Source organism: Canis lupus, chromosome 29 (assembly GCF_048164855.1).
Source record: "Canis lupus baileyi chromosome 29, mCanLup2.hap1, whole genome shotgun sequence".
NCBI classification, from domain to species: domain Eukaryota; kingdom Metazoa; phylum Chordata; class Mammalia; order Carnivora; family Canidae; genus Canis; species Canis lupus.
Window position 1 is genome coordinate 32332392 of NC_132866.1, and position 14495 is coordinate 32346886.

General features: G+C 42.2%; 1 protein-coding gene across 50 annotated transcripts in view; it reads left to right on the forward strand.

Moving 5' to 3' along the window:
• SORBS1 (sorbin and SH3 domain containing 1) overlaps positions 1–14495 on the forward strand; it is a 228772-nt gene that overhangs the window by 95192 nt on the left and 119085 nt on the right. For all 50 annotated transcript variants that reach the window (XM_072806027.1, XM_072806034.1, XM_072806044.1 and 47 more), the window contains exon 3: positions 13542–13596. In XM_072806027.1, coding sequence (XP_072662128.1) covers positions 13587–13596 — 10 coding nt within the window. In that variant the 5' untranslated portion in view covers positions 13542–13586. The remainder of the gene's footprint in view (positions 1–13541; positions 13597–14495) is intronic.

The following is a 14495-nucleotide window of genomic DNA, read 5'->3' on the forward strand; positions in this document are numbered from 1 at the left end:
CATATTAACTGTAGTTGGAGACATAGTTCTCTTCTTCCAGCATGTTTTGTCATATTTGTATGAGTAGTGAATTGTGAATACAAGGTCATTTTTGTTGAGAACTGTTCTCTTTAACATGAGTTTGAAAATGGTAACTGACTCTGTCATCTTTTATTCTGTTTTAGGTGTTGTTAATTGTAGTGTGTCTGGTTAGTGAGCTTCTATGAGTTATAAAGGATTTTGGACACCTTTTATTTTCTGATAATTTTATGTCAGCCACCAAGGCAGTTGGGCAAAAATAAAGGTTGGCTGTGGGCAAAAGTGGCAGAATGAGATTTAAGGAGTAAGCTCAGAAAAGCAAATTCTCTGTGAGCAGCAGTTTTTGCTGCAAATAAGACAAGACAAATGTAGAAATTCTCAGCTGTGGTTTCTGTAATCAATGCCTGTGTGGAGCTTTTCACAGCCAAAAAATGGGCAAAACAAGTTTGCTGGAAGCTGCTTTCCTGGGCAGAGAGGGTATACATGTGGTTGATGGAAATTGGAGGAGGAGATATGATAAAAAAAAATTGTAGAGGTCAATGCCCCTCCTTTGGCCTGGCCTCACCTCACACACTCCCTGCACCAGTGCCCCTACCTCTGTAGTTCATCCTACATGCCTCCCTCAAATTGATCTTGAATTAGGAGAGGTCTACAGAATTCGTCTTGGGTTCTGTGGCCTGATAGAAGCAAGCACAGATGCTGTTGCCTGGCATCTGAGGCCAATTGGTGGCCCATGCGCCCCATCTACCCAATGTGATTTCCACACACTCTTCAGTAAAAATCCTTTCTATCAGCTGGACTGGACATGGGTCTATTCTGAATACATTCCATGCTGTGGACCAAACTCCATCTATGTGGAACCTGCCTTGGAAAGCCCAGCTCAGGCACTTTTGTGAGAGCGGCTTGTGCCTCCCAAAGGACACAGAAGATGATAAATTTTATATGGGGGTCGAGTGATAGCCTGGAACGTCCATGAGAATGAACTGATCTGTGAAAGAAAAGGCCAGTCCCATGGTCTGTCTTTCCCCCTCCCTGTTGTTGAATATCTGCTCAGAGAAGCCAGCTCAGGAGGAAGTGGTTTTAAGCATCCCTATTAGATGCTGCTGCTGACGATCACGCTGCAAGCAGCTAACTTTTATTGAGCACTTTCTAGTCCTGTGATGGGCCCTCGACATGCTCGCTTTCATGGTTAATGCTCACCATAACCCTCTGAGACCAATGGCTGCTGTCATTCCCATTTTTAGTTGAGGAAACAGGTTTGCGAGTCTACCTGGAAAACCTCACATCAAGCCTCTAGTAAGTGGCAAGAGCAACAACTGAAATCCAACTGATTTTAAGAGATCTCTACACATGTTTTAAGGTGTGGGTGGAGGGCATGGGGTTTTGGTGGGTGTCACTGGTTCCTAAAGGCTGCTAGAAAACGTTCTGGTTATCACATTCAGTGTGGCCTCCCCTAATAAACACTTTCTAGAGAGAAGTTGATATGAGAACTGCAGGGTGTTCTGCACATTCAGAAAGGGGTGCTTTGGTCAGCACGTCCTGGTCTTTCCCAGTAAGTCCCGGAGCATCCTCTTAGCTTGTATATTTGTACAGCAGATGCCAATCCATAGGTCTTCTTCCATGCTGTCTTCAGCCATTCATCAAGGTTTCCAGGTGCTCAGTCTTCTCTCTCCAAGTAGAATGTAAAGTCTCTGAGGGCAGGAACTGTCTCTTGTTCTGGTTGATTAATTTGATTATTGCCACAGCTGGTTACAAATGTGCGTGAGATGATCATCTCTCTTTTTTGGTCATATGTTCTCTGAACAGCCTTCAGGTAGGAGTATCTTTCTTCAGGCAGGGACCATGTTCTGCCTCTCTGAGGCCACTTTGTGGAATGGAAATGGGATGGAAAGAGCACATACTTGGGAGCCAGCCAGCGCCAGAATCTGTATTCCATTTTCTTTCATTGCTTCTACAAGACTCTTTCACTTTCATTGAGGCTGAGTTTTTCTATTTGCCAAGTGGGTATGGAAACTTTACAAGGCACTCTCAAAATGAGAGATGACACATGTACAGTGGTTGGTTCATCTGTCTGCTCTGAAAGCATGAGCAAAGCATCTCGCCCAGAATGCATGCACAATAGATGGATCTGGGTAAGAATGGCTGGGTTCCTTGAGACCTGACCTTGAAGAGAGAGCAACCATGCAGTATCTTTAAAAACCACAAAGCCTTTATTGAGAGTGTCCTTCATTGCCTGACTTTGCAGAGGGAGGCAGAGCCAGGGATGAATTTCTTGGTTTTTAGATGCGACTTCAGTTTGTAAAGCTTAATGTTTTGTACAGGTAAGCATTGTCAAAGCAGTAGACAAAGGGTAGCAGGATTAGACCAGCACCTTCTTTGCTAGAACAGTTTGTCTTTTATAACACAACTTATAATGTTTCGTATATATTTTTAAATATAATCGTAGAAACCCCTTATGAAATTAGGCATTATCAATTTCCTTTTATAGGTGAGTAAAATGAGACTGAGACACTAAGGGATTTCCCAATTTGCACAGCCCTGGCAAGGTTTGGATTCAAACCCCATTCTTATCCTTGATTTTTGTTGTTTTCTTGCAACCACTAAACACATGTAGCAATTGTTAGCATGGTAAATTTTCTCTGTACATTTATTTTTAATCCATATGTGTCTTTGTAGTCAAAGTGGGTTTCTTAGAGACAACATACAGTTGGCTCTTGCTTTTTTTTTTTTCTTTTTTATCCATTCTGACAATCTGTCTTTTAATTGGTACATTTAGACCATTTACATTCAAAGTGATGATTGGTATAGTTGGATATACATAGAGCAACTGAAGTCAGAAATGTGCACGTGTATATGCATATATATACAATTTCTATTTAAATGAAAATACATAATAGATGCCAACCTATTTCTAAGTAGTCTAGTGTGAGAGTTGTCATATTTGAAAAAATACTTTTATTGAATGTTGGCGATGTTTAAGCATTTCCTTAAAATGCTACTATATTTTAGTGGTTATAGCTTAGTTTGAAGAAAACCCATTTTGGAAATTTGTACTGTATTCTCAAATGCTTAGATGCATTTGAGAGCTTTTATACTGATATATTGAAAATTTGCCTAAAATTAGTACAAAATAAAATGGTGAGAATAGAGAAAGGTAGCTTAAAAAATAATTACTGACTCTTCAATGATTAATGGAAGTCAGAGCCTCCCATTCATTACTAGTTGGGACCAACGATCTGATGAAGTCCTCAGCTTCCAAGACCTGAGTTAAAGCATCATTCATTCTGGGCCTGTCCATATGTGTTCCACCTCAGTTATTAAACAGATGCCACTAAGAAGAGATTTTCTCAGAAAAGATACTGTTTTCTGTGTTTCTTCTTGGCTCTTTGCTAAATTAATGTTACTTTCAGTAAAATTTCAAAACTCCTTAAGGAAAACAAGCAATTCCTGAATAAGCCAGTATTATGAATTGAAGTATTTAACTTATGTATTTGCAAAAGACCCAGAGTCTTTTTACTGAATAGAACTTCTGTTCCTTCATTCCTGAGCATGGTATGGGCCTATACCGCAGATGTCCATGTGATATATGATGTGGTACATAGTCTTAGGAGTTTTGTGGTTCAAAAGCCAAGTTGAGTGGGAACTATGGACTGTCTATAAGAGTGGACACCTCTCCTGCAATATCAAACCCACCCTTCTTTTCTACTCTCAGCTTCTAACAGACCTCTTTTCAGCCTTTTAGAATTTTTTTTTTTTTTTCAGCCACACACATTAACTTCTTAGTCTCCTTTTCCTGCATTGCAAACTCTGGTCTATCCTTGACTCTTCTGAAAATTTAGAATGCCCATGGCTGTGCTTTCCCTACAGGTAGGCATCGCTTAGTGATCTGTAGAAGAAAGGCATTGTCTGTATCCTGGACTTTGAGGTTATGAGTTTGCAATTAAAACTAGCTAAGATGTTTTCCTTTTATCTCGAGAATTTGGGAAATCTGCTCTTGTTTGAATTATCTAGATTGTCTCAGTGGAGAGTTCCAAATGTGCGGGATGCTGCAATTAGACATCTTTGTTTTGGTTCTGTAGACACAGCCATATTTGGGAAACACAAATGGGCCAGTTTTTGTATTTAAGACTTGTCTTGGTTAACAATGCATGTTTAAGAAACTTCGTGTGCCCAGAGTTGTACATATAAAGAGTTTGAGAAGGAGCTCAGGGCTCTGGAATGCCATGGAGTTGGGTTAGGGGCAGGGAATTGGCAGCAAGCAGGCCAAGGGAGCAATGGGGTACTGTGTGTGTTGTCACCTGGCAGCTCCTGCTGACTATTTTAAGATGAAACGTTTTGGTGCAATTGCTTCTTAGGAAATCTGGCTGAACATTCTAATCATTTTATTGCCCCACCTTGTCCTCATAAGGAACTACATGGGAGTAGTTTGGCTTCATTAAACAAAAGCTATCACTGGCGATTAATGATGGAATCCCACATTTGGGGCATTTGCTGGTAGTCCTGTAGAAGATTGCATCATGTGGGGCTGCATTCTAATGGACAAGATTGTTAGTGGCGTGTTTTTTTAGTTTGTCACCTAAATTTTCTCTTGATTGTTCTATCACATAATTGCATTTAAAATGCTAGTATGAGCTTAATAAAATTACTTTTCATTTAAAAAGTAATGTATTGGGATCCCTGGGTGGCGCAGCGGTTTGGCGCCTGCCTTTGGCCCAGGGCGCGATCCTGGAGACCCAGGATCGAGTCCCACGTCGGGCTCCCGGTGCGTGGAGCCTGCTTCTCCCTCTGCCTGTGTCTCTGCCTCTCTCTCTCTCTCACTGTGTACCTATCATAAAAAAAATAAATAAATAAAAATAAATAAAAAGTAATGTATTATAAACAATCTGGGGAATAGAAATAAAATTTAAAAGTTGTCTGTAATTCCACGCCACCAAATCATTATTAGAATTTGGTCATATTTTCGAGGAATTTTTTTTTTAATTTTTTTATTTATTTATAATAGTCACAGAGAGAGAGAGAGAGAGAGAGAGAGAGGCAGAGACACAGGCAGAGGGAGAAGCAGGCTTCATGCTCCGGGAGCCTGACGTGGGATTCGATCCCGGGTCTCCAGGATCGCGCCCTGGGCCAAAGGCAGGCGCCAAACCGCTGCGCCACCCAGGGATCCCTATTTTCTTTCAAATACATGTCTATGTCTTTTTGTTTGTTTTGAAGATTTATTTCAGAGAAAGTGCGCATGAGCCTAGGGGTAGGGGCAGAGGGTAAGGAAGAGAGAAACTAAGCAGACTCTGCGCTGAGCTTGGAGCCCAATGTGGGGCTTGATCTTACAACCTGAGATCACAACCTGAGCTGAAACCGAGTCAGATGCTTAACCGACTATGCCACCCAGGTGCCCCTGCATAGGTTTTATTTTTTATGTAACTATAATCACAAATGTCACACAGACCTATACCCTACTTTCCTCACCTGCCCTTACAAGAGGTGTCTTCCCATATTGTGTGGTCTACATGACCATTATTTTTATAACAGTTCAGTAGTCCACCCAGGGGTGTGTGTGGCGATATAATTGATCCCCTGTCACTGAACACCAGAGAATGTCCAGGTTTTCACTATTATTAGTAAAGCCATGGGAAACATCTCTCTGTAGCTTCATTGTTATTTGGGGTCCTTTCTTTGGGCTAGATTCCCTTGAAAGCACAAAGGGGTTGAGGTGTATAGCTCTTAATGTGTTGTTCTCAAAACAGGGATGACAATTTACAGTGTTAGTGGCCATGCAGGTAAATGCTAATGCCTTTGCTTTTGTCCACAGTGTTAGTATTTTTAAATATGTGGACTAATTTAAGAAGTGGAAAAAAATAGTTATTATTTGCATTAAAAAAACAAATCAGGTTAAGTGAACATTTTTCTGGTGGGTTTGTTTGAATTTTTTTCTGGGAATTATTTCTTCATGCCTTTAAAAATTTTTTTCTTGGCAATAAATATGAGCATACTGTAAGATAAGGATACTAATCTTCTCTATAATGTATACTGCAAACCATGTATTTTAATACATAGATAATGTAACGTATGATTACAAGTTACCCAAATTCTATTGTTTGAAGCTCAAATAATATTGCATTTATAAGCCTTGAAACTATTTGAGGGCTGTATTTTGCTTATAGGCAATTTTGTTGGCAGAATCAACTTTGTATGTTTATTTAAAGGCTCCATTTAAGTGTAAAAGATAGAACATGCAGCTAGGTAATTAGCTTTCCAGCTCTAGATCTGACCCGTCTCTGGGAAGGGTCTGGGATGAGAGTGTGATGATTTTAGTGGGAACTTGGGCATCAGATTTCTAAATTCTGAGATTGGAAATTAGTCTTACTGAAATGAGTTCCTTAGTAGCATGACTTCTAGTGGGGATTAAAAACAAAACTAAACCTCCCCAAAACCCTTTCCTTTTTGTTCGGCCAGTGCATTGGCCACCTAGGGTTGGCATTAAAGGTTGGGGAGGTGAGGGACTGGGTATTAGTGGGACAAAACCGCGAGATGAAAGATTGGAGAGGGGAACCCTTGGTCAAGGTGCAGCAGGGATGGCAGATCTGGCACTGTGGAGTTCAGGGCTCACTGAGTACATGGGGGAGACCAGCTGGAAGACTCAACTCACCGGGACCTTATCCTACACGGCCTTATGGTGTGCTCAGGAATCTGGACCTAAGTTTTCAGACCAGTATTTCCCAAAGTGCAATACCTGAAGTTAGCTGAGCAGTATGTCACTGAACATTTGAAAATGTTAGCATTCATTCCTTGATTCTCTGTCCCCTTGCAGAATGTATTTCTTCTCTCTGTGGTCTTGAACCTCTTAGTTCAGATTGCTGGCAGAAGGGCTACCTTCATGTTATATATTTCAGTGGGCCGTGCCTGTCACCCTCCAGCTCTGCAGTGACCTCAGAGACCGCAGCTGTGTGATTCATGCTGGTCTCCTCTGGGCAAAGCACCATCCTGGGTACATAGCAGGAGCGAGAGAAATACCATTTGAACCGTATCACCAGGCCTGTCCGTGCCTTAGCTACCATTATTCTTTTCTAGGAGTTTTTGTGCCCTTTTTTCGTTTTGCCCTGTACTGCCCAGCCAGCCCCTCTGAGCTCATAGGGGCTCTCTGGATTGTTGTTTTCCCTGTGAAAATTTGAAAATTAGCCCTAGGAAATCTTCCATGGCTAAAGTCACAATGTGGCGCTCCTGGGCGGTAGAGGGTGGTTCTGAGGCTCCTCAGGCCACTGTAATGGTCTAGGAATGAGGTGCTAGAATACATTGTGTGTGGGATTGGAAAGGCCGAGGTGGCTGAGGCACATGACTCATGAAGAAGGAAGAATTGACTAGACCAGGCAGCTTGTCAGGTGTGGGGTGAGAGGGGAGTGACAAGGGAAAGAGGAGAAAGCAGTGCATTCTGACGTGTGTGGGGGCAGTGATTCACTCCACGGTTAATTGGGTGCTTGCCAGGCACCATAGCAGACGTTGGGACACAGTGATGAGCAAGACCCTGCCTTGCTGGAAGGTGCTCACTGTTTGTGGGGCTCAGTGCATGAGGCCTGATTGGAGGGGCAGAGAGATTGGAAGGCAAGATGGGGGCAAGTTGGGTAACCATCTCTTGTAGCTGATTATCAGGACTTGGTGTTCAATGAACAATGGGGTGATGTTGAAAGGATCTAAAAAGGGAAATGGCCCTGGCCAGTCTGTGCATTAGCTGTGGAGGACTGATTCTCATCTGGAATTCTGTATCCATTGCCAAGAGGACAAAGGCTGTAGGTGGCCTGAGGAGGAAGAAGAGAGATAGGGGGTTTAGTAGAAGGAATAAAAAGCAAGATAAAGAGAAACTTTTTCTGAATCTCGGTTTTTGCACCTCAGTAAGGGTGTGGATTAGATTTCTGGTTTTTGAGCCTTTTTCTTTTTTTTTTTTTTTTATAGCCACAGGGCCCAATCATCCAAGGAAAACTCAGGAAATATAGGTGAATGAAATCAACAAAAGCACAGCTGCCTTGGTTGAAGTGAAAGGTGGGGAATGGGTGAGTGGGTTACCAGCAGTGTGGTACAAGGGGACTCATGGAACCTCCTTCCAAAACAGGCAGAAAACCAGAGAAATGGGTTGGGTGAACTGCATGGGTCCTTCTGGCTCTCGTATTCCAGAAAAAAATTCCCCAAGGAAATGAGCAGGAAGATAGGAATGAAGACCCAGTGTGCAGTCTTGTAGGTCTTTAAACTCCTAGAAGAACTGTGGAAGCCCTGATCCAGAAAGAAGATCCTCACGGCCTGATGTAAACCAGTCCACAGTGACACTTAGAAACAGGACCAAAAAGTATTTGTGGGAGGAAGAAGGAGTTAAGTGTTTTAAATTCATTGGAAAAGGTCAGTGAGGCCCTGACCAGTGCAGAAGCCAGTGTTGGGCTTGGCCGTGGGTGCACTGGAAATCTTTCTGAAGGCCATTTCAGATAATTGGTTAGAGCGGAAACCAGTTGGAGACACTCCAGGAGGAAATGAGAGGATGTGGGGGATGGCCTTTCTGATATGTTTTTCTATGGCTCCCTATCCAGAAGCATTGGTCTCTTCACAAAAACCTGGTTTTTGTGAAAACCACAACATTTTGAGCTCCCAGCTATGCCATGGGGTTCCATACCTAAGTTAATGTCAGGGCTGAGTATGTATTCTGTCGTCTTCTTGAAAAAAGGCAATGTCGCGACTCGATGTTTATCCTTTCTGGCTTTCTGAAGAACCTTCTGCACCCTCCTCAACAATGTAGAGAGTGCATTGGGAGGGAAATGACCATTAATAGAGATTGAGAAGAGGATGAGCTGTTGAGAAGTTGAAGAATTTTGACTTTGCTGTGTGGGTCAGCAAAGTGTAAAAAGCAATAAGGCCAAGCATTTATTCTGGGACTTTGTGAGCTATTACTGTTCTTTTCAAGCCATTGGAAGGAAGTAGCTACAGGTCTATATCAAATCAAGTCCCAGATTGGATTTCAAAGCCAGAGTATAACCAGAGTTTGGTTGGAATGGGGAGCTGGCTTGTTTTTAGGCAGCTACATTGGATTTAAGGAGGGTCCTGGTTATCTTGAAGTGAAGACTCCAAAATTTGTTCTAAAGGCTAAATAGAGACAGGACAGAGTTCATGACTGAGCACCCATTGAGTGCTTGGCCCTGAGGATGACACAGTTTCTCTCCTATGGAAACTTAAAAGTGTGTGTGTGTTGTGTATGTGTACATGTACACATGTCCTTAGTACGTATGTGGGAGAAGCAGTGGAAGCCAAACACAAAGGGCCCAGGAGAAGCTGGAGCACCTTTTGTGAGAGGTCTGTCCAAGATTCCTTCTTTTCCAAGAATATTTGCTGGACCTTGAATTCATTTTTACAGACAAACTCAATTCTTCCTTGGTCGTATATCCTTGAACCATCCATATAAGGAAGGATCTTCTTTCCTTCCCCAATAAACAGCCCATATTTAGTTATTGGATCCTATTTGAGCTGGAAGCATGAGTATAACTTTTGCTTTTTAGTAATTATTCACTTTGTGTCATCAAGACTTATCTCAGAATTATAGGGTCATGGAATTAGGGAGGGACCATGCAGAACCATTAATTATCCAGATGCATTCTTAACAAGCCTGGCTACTTCACATTTTGTTCTTCTGGTGGAATGTCTATGTTGATGCTGTGGCCCTTTACCCAAGTACGGTAGGTCCTGACTGCCCAAGCTTGATCCTTGCTGGCGCACCCCAGCTGTGACACTGGAGGCTCCTGCCATTTCCTGGGGGATAGCTGTCCATGTTTAACTGTGTGGTTTTGCCACGAGATGGCACTGTTCATCTCTTTGGCTTTTACCCAAAGTTGCCTGCCTCCTTTGGAGGCGATTTGTGGGAGAAATTCCAAAGACATGCCATCATATTCACAACCAAATCAAACCCTTTACAGCTTAGTTTTTAAGTAAATATTAAGTGTCAGGGGGTTTTATGTAAAATAAACTATCACATTCTACATATGATTTTAATAGCTTGCATTATCTCTGAATAAACTACGGAGACTAGATTAGGATGTTCAAGGCTTACGTCCTGCTGGTCAGACTCCATTTGTGCAGCTTCCTGAAACCATCCTCGCAATGCTGACTCTGAGCTCTCCAGGTTGAGAGACAAAACCCTTAGCTGAGTCACTTGGGATTCAGATCTGGTTGGCCTCACTTCAGGGGAGAGGAATGAAGATTCTCCTCTCAGAAAGAAACCTTTGGGACTCTTTCCTCCCCCTTATCTTGTGTCAGTCAAGATTCTTGGGTTGCAAATGACCAGAAACTACCTCTAGTTAACTCAAACCAAAAAGGGATATATTGGTAAGATCTTGGGTAGTTCAGAATTTGTGAGAGGCTGGAGAACTGCACTCAGAACAGAGGCAGGAATTCAGGAGGGTGAGTTAGATGCAGTGAGAGCTGAAATCAGGCCCTGCAATAATCTAGATAGGAGGTCATGGCCATAGCCACCACTGGTGAGGACTGGACACTGAGCACCCTCCTTGGCACAGCTGCCACTGCCACCCTTGCTGCAGATTTTATTTTAAACTGCCCCCTCCTTTGTGTCACCTGCTACAGATTTAGTCACCAAATGAGAGCATGCAACAGAACCTACTACCCAAAAAGTCTGTATCCAGAGCTCGTGCTCCCCTATGCATGGTCATTGTCACCTATCACTGTCATTCTAGTTCTGAAGGTATTAAAATGGTATCCTACCACCCTGGCTCCATTCTCCTTCTGTCTTATGATCTAGCCACTAACTAGTTAACACCTGGCATCGGGGTGAGGGGGCCTCCCAGAGAATGCTACAACTGGCAAGTTGCTGGGCACTTGCGGCAAAGTAATGGTACTTTGGTTATTTTCCCTGACCTGGATGTACATTAGATCAGTTTGTAAGCAAGAGTGGGGTTGACACTTAGAAATCACTAGTGTTTATTTGAAAAATATTGCATGTGCAAAGGGCTACCCACATATGACAGTGATACTGTGTGTGAGTTGAGGCATCTTTTTCGTCTGGTTCATGGGACATTTCCATTCATCTCTTTCCTAGCCTGAGAGGCATTTGTGCTATATACTTATTTTTAAAATTAAGATGAATTAAACTGTTCAGAGGGAATTGGTAAATGAATTATGGAAGGTTCATACAATAAAATATTATATAGCCATTAGAAGAATGGATATGATAGTAAAAATCCAGAAAAATGTTCTTGAAATCTTTGATTTAAAAATTAAAACACAAAGCTGTCTAGACATTACATTTATGACTGTGTAAATCCTCCACAGATAGAGGTCAGAAAGGACTGTAAAGAAAGAAAATACACATTCTGTTAAAATAGCTTCATGCTTAAGTCACTTCTTTAATCGCTTTAGAAGGTAAAGAAAACCTGGGATGCCTGGGTGGCTCAGCGGTTGAGCGTCTGCCTTTGGCTCAGGGTGTGATCCTGGAGTCCCAGGATCGAGTCCCGTTTTGGGCTCCCTGCATGGAGCCTGCTTTTCCCTCTGCCTGTGTCTCTGCCTCTCTCTTTGTGTCTCTCATGAATAAATAAATAAAATCTTAAAAGGAAAAAAAAAAGGTGAAGAAAACCTTAATGAAATTATTAAAATTATTTTAGAAATGAAAACATTTGGATGCTATCTTGATAGCCCTTTGGCCTTTCCTGGAAGCCAAAAACCTGGGTGCCCTGAAACCAGGATTGGAAGCCACTAGGGCATACAGAACACAGCGAGTTGTGTTCCTTAACGAAAAGAACAAATGTTTGCACAGGTTGGAGGCTATGGAAGGTCATGGATAGTCTCAGGTGTGTTTGGCGGAGACAAGCTACTGCTGATTTGGGCAGCAGAGGACTTGGAATGATTTCCTTTTTGCCCTTAGCATTCTACTCTGTTCCAAGGACAGTAAGCAAGGCAGCCATCCAGAAAGGAAGCCGGTGCCTGGCTTCAGTGTATTAAAAAGGAAACTCCTCACACAGACCCTCAGACCATACCTTGGCTGCCTTATTGCAGAATTCATGAACTACAGAGTTGATTTCCTCTCCCTCATTGATTCTCACATTTTAAAGTGCAGAGAGACCAGCTGGAGATCTTGTTAAAATGCAGATTCTGATTCAGTTGGTGCAGGGTCGAGTCTTGAGTTTCTGCATTCTTAATAAGCACCCAGCTGATGCCAGTGCGGCTGTTCTGTGGACCACACTTCAAATAGCAAGGTTCTGCGTATCCCAAAGTCTTGCTTTTCACATTGTCCTTCCAGTATGTTCCCCTAGGCCTTTTTATCCAAAATATGTGCAAGACCAATGCTTTGAAAATTACAGAATCTTGTGGAGAGAAATGAAAGACCTGCATAAAGGGACAGAGGGTCTACTCTCATGAATTAGAAAATTCAATGTTGGTAAATGTTAATTCCCCTCCAGATTGACACATAGATTCAACACGATCCCAATCAAAAGCCCAGCACGATTTTTGTTTTGTTTTTGGTAGAAGTTGGTAAGACTCTAAACTTTGTGAGAATGCAAAGGATCTAGAAGAGCCAAAAATGATTTTGAAAAAGATTGAAGTTGGAAGAGTCACACTACTGGATTTCAAGCTTAATGCTAAAGCTAAAGTAGTCAAGACAATGAGTTATGGGCTCAAGTCAGATCAGTGGAACAGAGTAAAGTCCAGAAATAGACCCACACACATACGGCCAGTTGCTGAATGGTGATATGCTAAGTGAGAGAAGCCAGTTGCAAGAGGTTCCATACACTCTGCTGCCATGTGTATAACGTTCTAGGAAAAGGGTTAGACTAAGGTGATAGAAAGTAGATCAGTAGTTACTTCAGACTTGGGATGCGACCATACTAAATGAGGGGGGTAATTATCTTTGTGGATAGATAGAATACATTCCTACCTCAGGCCAGTAGAGTATAGAACCTAACAGTGTGGCCTTGGAGGCAGTCTGTCTGGGTTCCAGTATCCCTCCCTGTACCTCAGTCTCCTTATCCATGTAAACTAATACAATGTCCGTGCTTACTCTGTAGGGTCACTGGGAGAATCAAATGAATATATTTAAAGCATTTAGAACATTTCCATATGCACAATAATATGTGTCTGTGTGTAACTTACTATCTTTTGATAATCATTTTGTGTTGTGATTTTACTTTTTCCTAAAATTTGGTTCTTTCTTTCCTTTACCTTCTCCTTGACCCATGTGCGTTCATGGAGCTTGAGGTTTTTAGTAGAATCTCAGAAGTAGATTTTAGTAGATTTTAGTAGAATCTTAGTAACCAAGGAGGAGACCTTGCTTAGTATCTCACTCAACCAAGTACGGGTGACAAAACCGAGGCCACAGAGGTTGAGTGCAGTACCCAAGGTCAACATCATGTTGTAGGTAGCCAACCAAGGACTAGAAGCCTGGCCAGGTGACTCCTGGTTCTATTCTGTTTTTATCAAGAGTTATATCCATGGGAATTTACTGTGACCCTGCATTCATCAGCTCTCTTGTGTTGTTGTTTGTTTTCCTGCAGAGCAGTTTGGAGCCCCAGTTGTAGAAGACTTGTCCTGTCACCACCATGAGCTCTGGTAAGTCGTTTTAAACCCTGTCTTTCGCTTCTGGACAAATCTGCACAACTGAGTAGTTTATCCAGGTTTCCCACTTATTCTTAAGGCCCCAACTGCATTTCATTTTTTATTTTTTGAAACCTGGGCAAGTGCCAGAGCTTCATCATAAGTTATCTTTGCTACCATCACCTTCATCATCAATGATTTAATGAGTGCCTACTATGTGCTAAGCAGCAGGCTCTACATTTCATGTGCATCATGTCCTAATTGTTTTTAATATCTCCCTTTCTCTAATTTTAGACAACTTTATTGAGATATACTTGGCTTACAGTGAACTGCAGAGATTTTCAGTGTACAGTTTGATAAATGTTGACCTGGGGGGCATTGTTTAATCTGGGTGATGGCAGCAAAAGTAAACAAATTGATAATTGCCCTGGGGTCCCAGCTAATAGAACACTTCCTGCATTGAAATTGGTGCAAAGAGAAGAAGAGCAGTTTGCTCACATTTTTGGTGTAGGCCTATGGTAGTGGAAATCAAGACCTAAAGAAATGACCGGTTTTGTGTGTTTTTAGTCTAGAGCTGGGGTAGAAAGCACATGGCTGGGAAAGTCAGAGAAGGAACAGGTCCCTGCTCATTGAGCAGCTGTCAGCTTTCCAGCCCAGAATTCAAGACAGAGAAGTTTCCATCTGGAGATTAAGGCCCACCTTGGCTCTGAGTGTGCCCAGGGGCCTCCTGAGGCCCACAGGCTGTGGGGGTGTTGGGCAGATGACCAAGTAGCAGCTCATTCAAGAATGGATCTCCTAATTCTGCATTATCTCTGGAGTGTGATCAGAGATCTCTGCAGATTAAAAACAAGCTTTTCCATTTATTTTTTTTTAAAGACTTTTACTTATTTATTAATGAGAGACACACACACACA